Below are 16,069 nucleotides of genomic sequence, written 5' to 3' on the forward strand. Positions count from 1 at the left end.
GGTTAAGTGTCTTCTCAGTTGAGGTACTAGGTGAGGGGGCTGCCCCCGACAACCTCAGGCAAAACCAGTGGGTGTGGCCGGCGGCGCTGGGTTCCTTCTAGCGGCAGGTGATAATTTCGCTTTAGAGAGAAGAAAATTTACCTTGGATTCAAAAGACCCTTTATCCCCTACATCACTGTTGCCACCGAGCTTGGAGTGTGGCAAGGGCAGTTCTTAACCTCGGATCCCGGGGCTTGGTTTTTTTTTTTTTTTTTTAATTTATTTATTTGTTTGTTTGATTTGTTTTGTTTTTACTTCAGATTTTAAAATTTAATTGGTTTCCTTTTTTTTTTTTTTTTTTTTTTAAAGTGTTATTTTCTGCATTTAACAAATTCTCCTGACTAGTGATCCGGAGGCTTCCCTAAACTGCCCCAGAGGTTAAAAATCCCTGCTCTAGGCGGGGTGAGGATTTAGAGGTTTGGACAGAAAACGAAGTGGGTGGTCTCGCCTCCCTTTTGGAGTTGGTCGTGGGCGGCCGCGTGCGAGGAGAGAAGTGGCAAGAGGATTGTGGATGCACGTGGGCTTTAAGGGACGTCCCAGCTTGGACCCTTTGGCCAAATGGGGTCCAAGTTCACGTGCACACAGGGATCTGGAAGAAGCCGTGCCCCGACTCCCAGAGCCCGAGATGAAGCCGCTGTCACTCTCCAGCTAAGATCCTGGCCAGCCGCGGACCCACCGCTGACCATAAAGAAAGAGGGCTTTGGGGAGTGTGGTGGGAGCATCGTTGCTCGCCGAGTTATAACGCTTTTTACATCGATTGCAGGGCACTAGATGAAGTATCTTCGATTGTCTTGTAATGATATTAGAGGAGAATTAATTATGTCGCGTCGCATTCTGTCTTATTTACTTTCCGACTCCGCTTCACGAGAAATTTGTTTTTAACGTTAGTGTATATATAAGGTAAATAAAAATAGGAAATCCAAGTGCTTATCAACATGGTCGTTTTTCCTTTACAATTTTTTGGCCGTACATATTTATAGAGAGATTCGTTTTACGCCCAGAAGCAGAAACGCACATGAAAGAACACTCATTTTCAAACCCTCGTTCGATTTCCAGTTTACAAAGTGAGCGACTACAGTCCTCAGATGCAAAAGGAAAGGAAAAAGATGGGTTCGGTCCGGAGAAAGGAGGGGAAACTAAGCTGGGATAGGAGAGAGGAGAGGGGGCGGGGGCGGGGCAGCCAGAGCCACTCTGTGGGCCGTCCCGGGGGGAAGGCGCGCTGGCCGAGGCTGCGGGTGGGAGGCAGACAGCCGCAGGCCCAAGACGATTTACCTCCTTTTAAATCCTGTGAAGGGTGTATTTAGAAGGAAGGCATAGGAACGCGAGCCCACCTCCCTCTTCCCACCCTGTCCCCAAGGACACACAGAGTCGAGCTGCGATTCTCCAGGACCCGGCCGCGGCCAGCAGCCCGGCCGCCCGCGGCGTGACTACGGCGCCCCGAGCCCAGCACCCTCCGCTGGGTCCCTGGCCTCAGAAAGGGAAGAAGAAACGGCGAGACTGGGGGAGAGCTAGGTCTGGGGGTGGGGAACCCCTGGGAAACGAATGGACCAAGAAGAAGAGGTCGATGGACTGTGTGAGAGCCCCTACGAGCAGGCTCCCGCCGGGAAGAATGGGTGAAAGATCATCGTCGGGATACTGGGCCAAACTGTTCACTTTACAGAATTGGTTTTCCTGTCTCTTCCCAGAGAAATGGAGGGGACGGTGGGATCATTACCACAGATTGCGCTACCTGGGCACATAAAACTGGGGGTCTCTTGAAAACCTTCCCTTCTGGGTCCCTCCACCCGCCACGACCGAAAAACTCCATCCCAGTCCAGGAAAATAAAAGCTATGCTCCATTTCAGAAACACCTGATGCCGCAGCAGCCAGGGCTGCAATATTTATAGAGCAGGGCTTGGGCCGGGGACGCAGGCCGGACCCGGGGGGCGGGGTTCCCAGGGAGCATTCCAGAGAAGCCCTCCGAGGCCCCACCCCTCCAAGCCCCGGAGGCCCCGCCCTAGCCCAAGCCCCAGTCTCGGCCTGGTTTACCTGGGTCCCTTCGGACGTTCCTTCTCGGCCTCAGGTTGCCCACATGATGTAAGGGGATTGGTTGAAGGGCGGGGCCTCCCTGCGGAAATCTACGTCACGCCGGCTCCTGCAGTGTGAATGAATCAAAACTGCCTCTAGGGACCAGCAGCTGAGCTGGGAAAGGGAGGGGGGGAGGAGATGGAGGGAGTGGAGAAGAAGGAGGAAGGGGGAGGGAGAGAGGAAGGGGGAAGAAGGAGGAGGGAGGGAAGAAGAAGGAGGGGGAGGGAAAAAAAGAGCCAGAGCTGCAGCAACAGCGTCGCCTTAACCCGGGATACACACTAACCCGGGAGAGCAGGATCAAAGGGATTTGAAACAGTCTAAAGGGTGGAAGGGGGGGCTCAGGGGGGAGTGCCAGCCTACAAGTCCTCCTGGAGGGGTGAAGAGACGGGCTTTCGATTGTGACTTTGCTTATTTCGTTAGGGGTTTATCTTTTTTTTTTTTTTTTTTTTTTTTTTTGAAATTTCTAAGCTAGTCAGAGAGAAAGAGTGAGAGAGGGGAGGGAGATTTCCATAGACAGCTATTTCCCACCTCTGCCCAAGATGATGCAGAGCTCGACCGTCACCACGGAAGGGTCTGTCAAGGGGCTCCCGGACATCCTCGGTGTACCGATGCAACGTAAGGCAACCCCCCCTCCCCTCTTTTCTCCTCTCATTGATTTAATAATAAAGAGAGCTGGCAGCTTCGGAGACTGCTTGGTGCAGGGAGGGTAACGAGCAGCCACGGCTATGAAACGAGCTTGGGATGCAGGGATCCGGGTGGGAGCTAAGGATCGGGGAAGGTTGAGACAGTGTAGAGAGAGGGAGGAGTCTGGGGCTGATATTATGGAGGGGAAGTAGCAGATGGGGGAAACTGGGGTGAAGGGTTCTTCTTGGGGCTTTCGGAGCTAGAGGCCAAACAAGAAAGCTCTGTCCTTGGTCTGAGCTGGGGACAGGCGGTAGAATCCCAGCCAGCTCGCAGCTTTTCTGAGCTAGTGGAGAGAGTGCTGTTTGGGGAGATTTGGGGAGGGAGAGCCAGACGAGGCCGAGGGCTGGGGGAGAAGAGAGCTTTCACCTCGCATTCCCCACTTACACCCCAAGAAGCGAGATGCGGAGCTCCCAGTACCCAGTTTGTGCAACTTCACCCCGACTGGCGAGAAGTTGGAAGACTTCCTTCCTCCCCTCTTCCCAGCGCAACTCCCAAGAGGTTCCCGCGGCCCTCTGGAGAGGCGGGGGGGCTGACCCCGGGAAGAATCCCAGGCAAGGGACTGGAGAGGAGAGGGTGATCTCTCTCGGGCTGTTTTGCTGCTGTGCCTGCAGCCTGAGACTCCTCAGCGTTAGGGAATCTGTCAGTCACATTCCTGCCCACCAAAGAATGCGGGGGAGGGAGAGTCTGAAGCCTGAAGTTGCGAGCTAGGGCTTCTGTCCGTGAGTACAGGAACGCTAGTCAGCCCGGATCTCGTAGGTTCTAGGTCTGGAAGGGATCTTAGAGACCATCTAGTCCAATCTACTCATTTTACAGATGAAGAAACTGAGACCCAGAGAGGTGGAGCGTTTTAGCCAAGGTCACACAAATATTAAGTGGTCGAGCCAAAATTCTAATCTAGGTCTCGAGTCTGTCCAGCTCGTTTCTTACCGGACCAAGCTTCGAGAAAGAGGTCGCTCAGGGTTGTAAAGATTTGTTTGGAGGGTTAACTTGATGCAGTCCGTGTTTCTTATGCATTTATACCTATCTCTGGGGTTCTGTATTTATCCGTGCCCGTACTCAAAAGTGTACATATGATGAGGTTTCCGGGGGCGGACATTGACTCCAAAGTGCCTGAACAGATAATTGAGGGTCAATAGCTGGGTGCCTGGGAGAAACCCACTTCCCTCTCGCAGGTTTTGTTGATGCAGTATAAACGTTCTCTAGGTGAGGTTCACACACAGGTCGCTTGCACGTCTGTGCAGACAAATGGCTTCTCTTGCTATAGAACGGTGCTTATGCCCGCGAGATATATAGATCAACGTCGTCTACTCTCCAGGTTTCTTTTAGCTAAGTACCAACTCGCCATCCGACCTGACTTCTTTACCTGTCACTCAGGACTTGCACCTACCACGTGTATGGTCTTTGGGTCTGTGTCACTGGTTTGGGTTTCTCCACGAAGGAGAGTTAGCTTATAGGCACATTTTGCCAAGGATGGGAATCTGTTTCTCCCCCTCCCCCGGAATTTTTGAAGAGTAGAGATGGAGGATCATGGTGTAGAGAGAAAGAAAGGAAAAGAAAGAAAAAAAAAAAAGAAAGATAGAGAAAAGAAGGGAGGAAGGAAGAAGAGAAAGAAAGAAGGAAGAAGGGGAGGAGAAAGAGAGAAGAGACAGAGACAGAGACAGAGAGGGAGGGAGGGAAGAAATGTCTATTCCTTTATTCTACCTACAGTTATTGGTCTTAACTCCTAGTAGGCAACATTTGCAAACACCTCTTCTGCTTCACCTTTAGGAGTTTACTTTTGACTATAAGTGTGTATGCAGAAATTGCCTTCTTTTTTTCCTCATTCCCATTCCTCAGCTTCCCTACCTCTACCCGCTCCCCCCCATTTCCTATCCCCGTTCACTCCCTCCAGGTGTTTGGAGTTGTGATCCTTATGGTTTCTCGGCATGTGGGTGTGTTTGGGGAGGGGATTGTTTGTCCGTCTGCCTGTAATGCTTGTGTTGCCAGCTGGTGGGGGGTGGGGGTGGGGGGAAGGTTGCTGAGGTGGTGATGGTGGAAATAATTGTGCTGTGTGCACGATCTGCGTGGGCATGACTGTCTGGATTTCGTGTATTTTCAGATATTCAGTAGGTTTCCTCTCCCACTTCACTGCCCGGGAATCCCAGTTGTAGAGGAGTTCTGGTCACCTAAAACTCCCGGCACGCACTGTGAGAAACCAGCTTCGACATCCGTGCTATTTGAAAGATGGGAAGTCAGGGTGGGTGAGTGGAGGCAGTAAGAAGGCAAAGAGAAGGGGACTTGTCTTCCTCATCTTCGAGGTTCATTTCATTGTCGGGCAGCTTCTGGATCAAAGACTTGGGATCTGGCTTATGTCTGTCTGTCTGCCCATCCATATCGCTTTTCCGGTTTGTCCCTAGTCCGGGTTGTTTCCTTTCCCGCAATTTTAGCTCTCAATACATAAACTGTCGGGTTTTCTTTTAGTCTTTCATCCTAGCTTTGTAGCCCTCAGGCAGAAGGGAGGGAGGGAAAGGGGCAAGCAAGGCCAGATCCTGCCGAAATGGATATTTTATGATCTCAAACTTCAGGCTTTTTCCCCTCCTTCTTCTTCTTTGTATTTGTTAGGGGATTGTATTGAAAAGAGCTGGGAGGAGGGACTGGGAGCACTCATCCACTACATCCACCCAACTGGGGTTCAATGACCACAATCCTGGTCTTATCTTTTCTTATTAATCCTTAACTCTCTTTAGTTGGTGTTCTGCAATGAATCTATGTATATGGGGGAAATTTGGGACACTACACTGCAAAGGAGAAAAATCGCTGTGAGACAGAGGGGACCTCAAACCCGGGGAAATAAGGAAGGGAAGAAATAAATGAATACAAAAAGAAACAATTAGGATCTACCCTGGCGGTGGATAAGGTGTATTCACTTAGATCAGCTGGTGAAACTGTCCTGAATCCCCTTTCCTCTGCACCCCTTTCCACACATTTCCTTTTCCCTTGGAGATACCCGTTAATTCAGTGAATAGTGTGTCAGGGAGGGAGGGGGGAGAGGGTGAGTTCTATTCTTGTCTGACAGTTTCCACGTAGCTTTAAAACAACTCACTATTTGAGAGTTTTGGAGGATAAGCGAGGAGAATGTGGGGGAAGATGAGGGATGCTCATTCTGGCGACCCAACGGAGGCAGCTCCAGTTACCAGGCACAAGAGTGATGCTATTCAGAGAATGCCAGCAGCGTGGGGTGGGGGGCACCAAACTGGTCCTGAACTTCTAGGACTATTTTTTCATGGAGAGAGTTGGTTAGATCAGGCTGTTTCCCCGGGACTTGGAAGTTCACTTGTTTCTCTTTTGGAAAAGTTTTTGAATTCAAAGAATAACAATTTATTTTTGCCATCTCTCATATGTTCATATCTCCTTCTTTTTTTTGCCCGGAGTGCAGAGACCGGACCAGTTCTTCAGTGAAGAAAGAGCCTTCACAAAAGGCCAGTTTCCTCAGCTTGCAAAGCTCGGTGTCTTCCTTGCGCCCTTGAAGGTTTTGTGTAGTGAAGTGGTAGCAGCTTCCCTTCTCTGTCTTCTAGTCCTTCCCCGACTCTGTGCCCTTTAGGGACCCTTTAGGTCCCCTGTTATTATCAGCCACTTGCCTGGGCTCCAGTCTGTGCTCCCGGGTCTAGGGCAGAGCGCAAGAATGGGCCAGCTCCCCTTGACGCAGGAGGCTGGATCCCTCTACTTTCCGATCTCGGCACTAGGTCTGGGAACTTCTTTTTGGGGGAGTGGGCTAAGTGTGTAGACCCCAGGGTCGAAACTACGGCTAGCAGTTGCCGGTCATTTGGGAAAGGTGGCGCCAGGGGCTGCTTTCTCTCTGTGCTCACCATTTCTTTGCCTTCTCTACTATCTCTTTTTGCACAATCCCGTAGACTGGCACACTTGAATTCACCTCGGGAGGGAAGCAAAAGTCCCCGTGACTCTTTCGGTCTCTGAAGTGCCCTACAATCCCCCCGCCCCGTCACACAGCCAAAGCGCTGTTTGGGGATTATTGAGGGTGAGAAAACTTCAGTCGCTGGGCGATCTGGTTGTTGGGGTGAGCCAGTCTCTCCTTGGGGCAGGGAGGATTTCCCCTTTTCCCATCCAATTCCGGGACTATACGGCCCCGAGGTCCCAGTTCAACCACTTTTAACCTTTTAAATAGTGTTGTTGTATGGACTAATGTGAGCAACAAATCAGCTTTGGAGTTAACGACTAACGTCCTTTTCAAGGTCTAAATCTATGTTCTCACGATTTGGAAAACCCACGAGTTGCCAGTCTCGAAAACAAAACGCTAGATCGAAAGACAAGGTATTTGTTATTATCTCCTTTATTCGGGGCTAGGCTTCTCGGCAGACCCCTTTTGTAGGACTGGAGGCTTATTTAGAGAAAGAGGTTGCTCCGACCTTCCCTAGAAGAGTCAGACCCGAAGTTTCTCCGACTTCGAGTAACAAAGGATGAGTGAGATTTTGACTCTCTTCTCAGTGTGTTGGGGGACTGCAGCTTCCTTTTCTTTCTGTTACCCCCTTTTGTCTTCCCTTTCCATCCTTATTCTCAATGAATTCTTTGTTGCTTGCAAAGGAGAATGTCTGGCCATCCATTTTGGCTCTGAAATAAGTTTTTAGCTCCCAGGCCAGGTGTCCCTAGGGCTCTGGCGAAAGTCTCGCCAGTGTAGGGGGTCCTGCTTTTGGGGAAAGAGATGACCGGGATGTGGAACTGTCAAGCTAGTCTGGAAGCGAATAAGCAGAGCGTTTTCCGTATTCTTCCTACTTCACTCAATTCCTAAGCCTCTTTGGTCCTACCAATTCAATCCATATATACCATACGTGTATCTTTGATTCCTGCTTAATTCTTCCTCCCACTTGGCCCAAAGGGTCTAGGAAGAATGGAAGACTGGGAATAGGGAAAGGGCATGATTTATCGACTTCTCTCCATTTAGTAACACTCTGGAGAGGGGAAATTTGGATCCCTTTTCTTCTCCCCTCTTCCAGTTACCACTGGAAATAAAGGGACTTGAGAAAGACCATCTTCTTAAGGGGGTCTCTTTTTTCTCAAGGTTTTTCATTTCTGCGACCTGATGTTCCTATGTGTGTTGGGAAGGGAAGAGGTTGGTGATCCGAGTAGGGGTGAAATACTGAGTGTGGATGCTCCTTCTACTATTTCTTAGTTCAACTTTTTCTCCTTTGAACCCCCTCCCCACCGCCCAATCTTCTGGAAGAATCAAAGCTGGTCCAAAAATTACCGTCATGTGGAAAGCATAAATTTAATTTGATTTTAAAAATCAGATATGGGTCACAGGAGAAAGGGGGGAAAGGGTTCGTGGCTTCGTCCACCGATAAAACTATTCTCTGCCCCAGGTCTTTACGACTTCGCCCCAGCTAAGGCAATCCCCTCTCTATCCCTCAAGGGCATTGTTGCTATAAATCTTTGTCTCTTCTCTCCCCCCTCCCTTCTCTGAACTGTTGATGAATGGGCATCATTTACTATCTCCCCTGAATCATTTCTTATGTGTTTAGAGGAAAATAAGTCTCTAGGGTCTGTCCCTTGTCTTTTCCTTCTTCTGGAGGTTCGGAAGGCGGAGGACGGAAATAAATATTTGAGTTTCTACCAGATTTCCTTACAGGGAAAATCAAACCAAACCCTAAACTTATAGATATCCCTAGCCCCAAATCAAAGAAACTCAAGGGCAGTAAGAAGCCCTAGTTGCCAACCAGTCAACAGTCATATATGAAGTTCTTACTTAAAGCAACTCTCTCTCCCTCCTCCCCCCATATAAAATAGCCTGAACGACTGTCCGCGTCTGCGTGAGTGACCCGTGTTCGTGCCATCCGGGGTCAGGACTGCATCCTAACTTTTTGGAAACTCAGGCTTTTCGGCCCTGGGTTGGAAGCTTTTCTAGAAAATCAAGCGGCGCCGCTGGCTTCTGGACCCCAGATCGCAGTAGGCAGAACGGAGTTCAGGGGTGAGGAAGGCAGTACACTCTCAGAGACTTGGGGGGATTGGGGAGGGGATGACCCCGGCCCCATAGGGAGGACCCGGAGCTCTGACCTGAGAAAACCCTAATATGCGACGTAGTGCTCGGCTGAACTTTTCAGCTCAGCGCCAGGGAGCGAAATCCTATTCTAGTAGGTTCTTGTATAGGGTTAGTTGCTTTTGTGGTGCTTGCTGAGAAGGACTCCGGGTTTCGGAGGACTCTCATCAATACGCATCACAGGATGAAAAGTGGCTCCCTAGGTTGGCCGCAATCCCATCCCAACCCCAGCCCTCGGGGCTTTGACGGTCTGTTCTGGACGCTTCCTGCTGGTCAAGGAGCAGTGCCCTGAGGTCTCAGAGGCCAAGATCCCGCGACCTCCCGGTGATCCCGGGGACAAATGCCGGGGGCTGAGGGGGCGGGGGCGGGGAGAAGGAGGCGGAGCAAGACGGCCTTCCCCACTGGATGACTGGACTGTGCTGGGGAACAGAACGGGTGCCCCTTTTGCTGGGTGCTCCTCCGAGGAGCACTCGGTCTGACTCTGAGCGGACCGTGCTTCTTTCGGTGAAGGGGGAGAGGGGTGGCGCGCAGAACACAACAGTCTCCCTCTCCAGACGAGCTACCTCTTAGTACCCCAGGATCCCAATTCCGCCGCGGGGCGCGGGGTGAGGGGAGAGGAAATGCGCCGACAAAAATCTCAGATTTTGTAGTTCCCCAGCAGGAACTGTTTTTCTATCCCCTCATCCTTACTCTCTCGAAAGCGCCGAGAAAAGTGCGCTTTGGAGAGACTACTGTAGGACGGGGAAGTGGTAACGGTCAGCAAGCAGGAGCACAGGTTACAGGTGACGGCGAGAGCCGGAGTGTCTCCCAGGCGTCCGCCGCGTCTCGGTCCTTCAGAGCCCACCCCCCACCTCGGGCAGTGAGGATCTTCCCCTCCCCCCCCCGCCCCTATAATCAATTACTCCAACTCCTCCTCCCCCTTCCCGACACCCCCACCCACTCCCAGATTTTTAGGTCAAGCCTTAGGCGAGGACAAAGCAAAACTGGGACGGGGACCTTAGCGGCCCTGGCGTTCCCCGACTTTTAGGCATTTCCAAGTGGGTTCTCTCCCTCCGCCCCCGCCCACCTCTGTATCCCCATATCTCTTCCTCAGCAGACCCGAGGCAAGTCAGACTGTTTCTGTAGCGCCAACTGCACTCTATACTATCATCGTTGTATTGACTAACCGCTCCATTAAACGGTAGTTATGCGATTATCATAGTTATTATTCAGACCTTACCGAGAGTGCTAATAATGTGGCAGGTTTAGGACAGAATTAGACAAGGTCCCTAGTCAGGGTGCCGATGATGTAAATTAGACAGGCAGGACATAAATGTGGGCAAGGGAAAGAAACGACACAATGCGGCTCGTTTTGTGCACGGAAGATGACTGGTAACGATATTAAGCCTAATATGTGAACTTTATTCTGACGCAATGATCTATTGACTCTCTCCAGGACGGGAGAATTTTAAAGAGGCTGAGGTAGCTAGCTGTGTAAAAGGGTCTAAATGGGGAGGCTCGCCAGGAAGGAGAGGAATTATTTAGCAGAGCTCAGCAGGATACACCTAGAAGCAATGGGAAGTCTATAAAGAAAAGCTCCTTGCAGACGATGAGGGCTACCCTTCAGAGACTCAAAAATCAAGGAAGAGGGGACGGAAACATCCGGAAATGCAGAACTGGAGCAATACCCCACTCCTAAAGGCAATTGAATACTTAAAGTCTGTCTGCCCTAGTGAAAAATATCTGATCGATTCAGTTTGCTTTTTAGCCAAAGAATCCAGTCAATGCTGGGGTTAAAAAAAAAAAAAATCAGTCCAAGCAGCTGTTTTGCCATCGCGAAGACAAAGCAAAGACGAATAAGTGCATTTTTTCAATTTTGAAACAACCTTATTTGACCCCATTGTTACCAACCTTATTTTACCCACAGGTTGAAAAGCATTAAAATACCTTTGCTGCCTTATACTAAAGCAGAGCTGCGTCCCTGTTCTATGCTCACCATTGTTTGACGGTCGTTTAGCACCCAAGATAGCTAGCAGCCGTGAAAGCCAGGAAAGAGTTCTTGCCTTACCTACTTTCTTGCAAGCAACAAATATAGGAAGAAGGAGGGTTCAGCTAAGTGGCTTAAATTTTAAGAAATCTCTGGAACAGTGCTTCTGGTGGAGAATGAGCCCCCCCAAAATATCTAGCATCTTGTTGAAATTTAGCACGCTCTCTGAGGGGTGGGCTGGAGCAGAACGAGGATAAACCACTGCCTATCTCCTTCCATCGCTGAGCTATTTGTCAGTCTCCAGGCTGGTGGGTGACTAGGCATCTGTCTAGCTGAGCAGGATGACCTCGTTTTTGTGCATTTTCTAGATCCAAGATTTGAAATCCCTCCATTTCCCCCTCCCCCCGCCCAAGTTCAAGGTGCTTTGCGGATTCCAGCACCTGGGAGTGTTTTATGTTTACTGAACCGGATTAGGAGACTACTAAATCTTTCAGAGAATTCTAGAATTTGCTTGGAGTCATTGTTCTCATGACAATAAAAGTCCCACTGTCTTCCTGCTTTCTTTGAGGAATAAACACATCTAGTAACGTGCTTACGGACTAACCCGGTGACTGGCTAAAACTTCTGGATTTAGCAAATGGAAATATGGGCAGATTTCAATTTATGTAGCATGAATGTCTTCAAGAAGATCTGGTTCAGTGTATTAAAATTTGCACTTTGTCATTCTCAGTCTAGTGAGATCTCTGCTAAGAAGGAAAATTGGTTTGTCCTCAAAATTTTTTTCAATGTAATGGGATTTCATTAGGTGTGACCATGTGCATTAGGATGCTTTATGGTCTTGCTAGACTATATATTATACTCTTTGGATTGTGCTTTTAGAAGCCTTGAGAATGAGGCACAGAGGCACAGGTAGTTAGTACTATCAGTAGCCTCCTTGGAAAGAGAAACTCCTTGGAGTTAATTGTTGCTAACACTGGGGACTGGCTAAAAAGAGACGCAAATGTATCACATTTGTGGGGGTCCTGATCCAAATCTGGAATGCAAAATGACATTTTATGAAATGCTCTTTTAGAAGGGGAAGGAGATGGAGATGGATTTGAATGGTCAATAGTGGAATTGATTACAGATTGCCTGTTGAAATTGAAAAATGTTTCTTGAATTAACTATACTAGAGATTGGGTTTAAGAAGTGATTCCACCTCTCTAGTTGTTATGTGGTTATATTTTTGTTCAAATCTCTTTCTCTTGTTACTTGGTCAGTATGGTTCCATAAAGCCCAATTTAATCATGATGCAAAGGAATTTTAAGGCAATTGGTTCTGAAGCTAACCTAATAGAGACAAAACTTGAAGCCATCTCAACTAAAAGTTTTATCTGTGTGAAGAGTAGATAAACAAACATTTGGAATATCACTTTAGAAATGATTGGAAGAAAAATAGATTAAAGTCCAGAGTTAGCACTAGGGAAGAATAGAGAAAATTTTAAAACTTCTGAAGAGATGGGAGATTTGGAGTGTGGAAAACCGAAAGGATTGTCAATGTACAGTTAAATATTAATTGAGTCAAACTACTTTTTTTTTCCCTCTTTATTTTTAAATCTTTGCTACAAGGGATGTTTTGAGGGGTGAGAAAAAGAAGAAAACAAATATAATATAAAAACAAGAGTTATTTTACAAATAAAGACATCAGAAATTAATTGGAGTAATTCATTATTATATTCTTAGTAAAGTAAAAAGTGAGAATTGTTCTCAAGCATTTAAAGAGCTACATTATAAATTCATTTAATGTGATTTTCAATTGGTTTTTACTGAGAACCAGCTGATATTTTACTGAAGAATATTTTTTTAACTGAAGAGTACTGTTACAATATTTTTTAAATGGATCTTTGGAGAAAGATGCTTACACAATGAATTTTTATGGTCAGGAAAACCTTCTAAGCCACAACCCAGCTATCATATCTTTGAAGTATGGCTATGAATTTGATATTTTCAAAAGTGTTCTTTGTTTGTGTATGTTTTCCAAAGTAGTACAAACCATTGCATGACCATACAGAGATCAGCATTAGCAGTAATGTATTATGTAGCAGAAAGGGAGTGCAGGGGATTGTGTTAGATATGGTTGATTATGGTATGAGAAGGCTTTACACAGTTTTTTCCCTGTAGGACAGTCAATTTTTTTCCAAGAAAAAAAAAGCACAGAAATTTGGCAACATATTGTGTATATATATACATAAGCATTTTAAATAGGTATGTGTTTTATGCATACAATATTCTTTAAAACAAATGTATATCAATTTGGGGTTGGAATAATTTTTTTCTTTACTATTCTTCTAAAAAATAGTGTCTTGCCTATTTTTTATTTTTGCCTGTTTGTTATGAGCATCTTGAGAAGCTATGTTACTATTTCTTCAAGAAAAAAACAACTTAAAATGGGAGGGAGGATGGAGGCAGGAAGGAAGAGTGTAAAATGAAGAGGAGAGAAAACTAAATTCTAGATGTTGAAGAATAAATCATTAAATGTCTCAGAGGGAAATGAATATATCAATTCCTTTAAAACATGGTTTTTTATGTGAAATGAGATGTATTTTTTAAAAGTGCAGAAGCTATAGGGACTCCTAGCCATTACTTATCCCAGATATGAAGGAAATCTTCATTAAAAGCAAGGAAGGAAGTTTGGTGGTGTTAGGAAACAGTATATATGTCTTATTGATTATGAGAGTGCAATTCTGAATTTGAAAACTGAATTTTTGAAATCCTTATCACCTAATGGAAATGGAAGTATATGATCTGGGACAATGGAATGGTCAAATTTTGTCTGCCTTGTTTTATTTCCCTCACTTTTAAGTAATCTATGACCAGATGCATCTTGGTCACTTTTCATCTAGTTCAGTGTTAATGTTGTAGAATAGTCTCATTCACAGGATGATATCCTACCCAGAAATATCTTCTGGGACGTTATGGATACCTAGAATTCATTTTCTTCCCTACCCATCCCAGCATGGATTTATGTATTTACCATCAAGAACATTTTCCTAACCTGTTTCTTGAAATGACATTTTATTTTTTCTATTTCTCAGTAAATTAAGACATTTCTTTCTTGCTTTGTATTAAATAACCACTGAAATTTAATTAAAAAATTAATTTAAGAATTTTCTTATGTGCATAAAAAGTAAGTAAGAAGGGAAATGAGAATTTTCTTCTAATGTATACATTTCCAAGTGCATTTCAAAAGGGCCTGTAAAGTTTTTCCTTTCATTTAGTAACATGGTAACAGGATCAGTCTAGGTTTGCCTAGGCATTTACTACCTAGATTTAACATATGGTTTTTTAGACAGAAATATCCTTAATACTCATCTGTAGAACTGAATTGAAGTGAAGTAAATTAACTGGACAAACTCTAGCATCCTATAAGGAAGTAGGCAATTATGGGATGTAGACAGCAATGCATCTAAGATGCTTTTACCAGAAAAGTTGGCACAAGAGTGTTTTTCAGGTATGTGTTCAATCTTATAGCCTATGAGTTACCTGTATGGATGGGGGAGGAATGTGGTAAGAAAGAATATAGAACAATTGGAAAGTATTTAAAGTCCTGGTTGTGCTAACTACTGCTCTGGGGAGTCTTAGACAAAGTAATTAACTAGTGCCTCAGTTTTTTCATCTGTCAAACAGGAATACTATTTGCCTCACAAGGGTTGTCAGAAGGATCAAATGAGATTAAGGAAAGGAAAAATATGTTGAGTTTAAGACTCTAAATAGAGAAAAGGTATTAGGGACATAATGATTATTATTTCCATTTCTTTTTCAGGGGGGAAACAAAGAAAAATCAATAAAGCTCCTACGTTTTGATGGAGGGAGAATTTTGAGGTAGCCAGCCTGTATTCTGACAGTTGATGTGAGTTTGGCAGATGGGGGGGGGGGGGGGGACAGCTCATGCACTTGTTCAGGGATTAAGCACTTTTGGCAAACTGTTGTAGTGTTAAGGGTAATTAGACACTGCTAGTCTTAAATGAGAGGTTCACATCACAAGAAACCACTTCCCTCCCACCCCCAGGATATAGACTATTCTTCAACTGAATTCATTAAAATTTGCTGGATGCCTAATTATATGCAGAGCATCATGCTAAGTATCAAAGACAGACAAAATTTAGATAAAAGAGGGTCCCTGCCCTCATGGAGCTTACAGTCTAGTAGGATATATCATACTCACAAATAATTATAGCACATAATAATACTATATAAGGAAGTTTTGCTTGAGATCCAGCCAGGAAAGATCCCTTTCAGCGAGGGTTTTTATTGAGGATATACCATTTGATTTGAACTTGGAAGTTTCTAAATGCTGGGAATAGTATAAGCAAAGATACTTAGATGGGAAAGCATACGTTAGGGGGGGATAAAGAGTCCAGGTTGGCTGCAGGAAGAATGCACATAGGACTTATTTAGCATTAGATAAGATTAGGAAAGTAGAATGGTACCAGATCATATACAGCAATTTTTTCCCCTGAGGCAATTGGGGTTGAGTGACTTGCCCAGGGTCACACAGTTAGGAAGTGTTAAGTGTCTGAGATCAGATTTGAACCCTGGTTCTCCTGACTTCAGGGCTGATACTCTATCCATTTTATAAAGCTTTGAATGCCAGGCAAAAAAATTTGAGCTTTATTTCATAGATAATAGGGAGCTATTGAAGAATTCTGAGCAGAAGAATGACAAGATCAAGTCTATATAAAAAGAAATGGTCTGGCAGTAGTATACAGGAAGAATTGGAGAGGGGAGAGTGTGGAGATTGAACCCCCTGGTAGGAGCCTGTTACAGTAACTCAGGATGGTGATAATACGAGTTTCTCCAAGATAATGGGGGCAAGGACTGAGAAGAAGAATGGATCTGAAAGTTGTGCACATATGGGAGAGTCAAAGAGAACCCCAGACTTCCAAAGTGGGAGATTAAGTGAATAGGAAAGAAGGAAACAACCATTTGTTAAGTATTTCCTACGTGCCAACTCACAAAGCTGTTTTGGGTTCCCTTTTACAGATCTCATATCACTTTAGAAGCTCAAAATGTATCACGTACAATCTGATTTGCTTATAAAATCAGGTCCATTTAGACATATGAATGTTTGGAAAAATGGAAAATTCAAAGGGGGAATAATAAAATATAGATATGTAAATGTATGTGGGCAGCAAGGTGGTGCAGTGGATAGAGCACTGGATAGTGGGTAGTGGATAGAGTCAGAAAGAGCTGAGTTCAAATTTGACTTCATACATTAGCTGTGTGATGCTGGGCAAGTCACTTAAG

The 16,069-nt window shown here is 45.8% G+C and overlaps 1 protein-coding gene across 1 annotated transcript in view; it reads left to right on the forward strand.

Annotated features, from left to right (window-relative positions):
- Nucleotides 1-2,585: 2,585 nt before the first annotated feature.
- Nucleotides 2,586-16,069, forward strand: part of LHX4 (LIM homeobox 4) — a 65,993-nt gene continuing 52,509 nt past the window's right edge. The window contains exon 1 of the mRNA XM_031936980.1: nt 2,586-2,721. Within this exon, the coding sequence (XP_031792840.1) occupies nt 2,646-2,721 (76 nt within the window). The 5' untranslated portion in view covers nt 2,586-2,645. The remainder of the gene's footprint in view (nt 2,722-16,069) is intronic.

The sequence above is a fragment of the Sarcophilus harrisii genome, chromosome 4 (genome assembly GCF_902635505.1).
Source record: "Sarcophilus harrisii chromosome 4, mSarHar1.11, whole genome shotgun sequence".
In the NCBI taxonomy this organism is placed as follows: domain Eukaryota; kingdom Metazoa; phylum Chordata; class Mammalia; order Dasyuromorphia; family Dasyuridae; genus Sarcophilus; species Sarcophilus harrisii.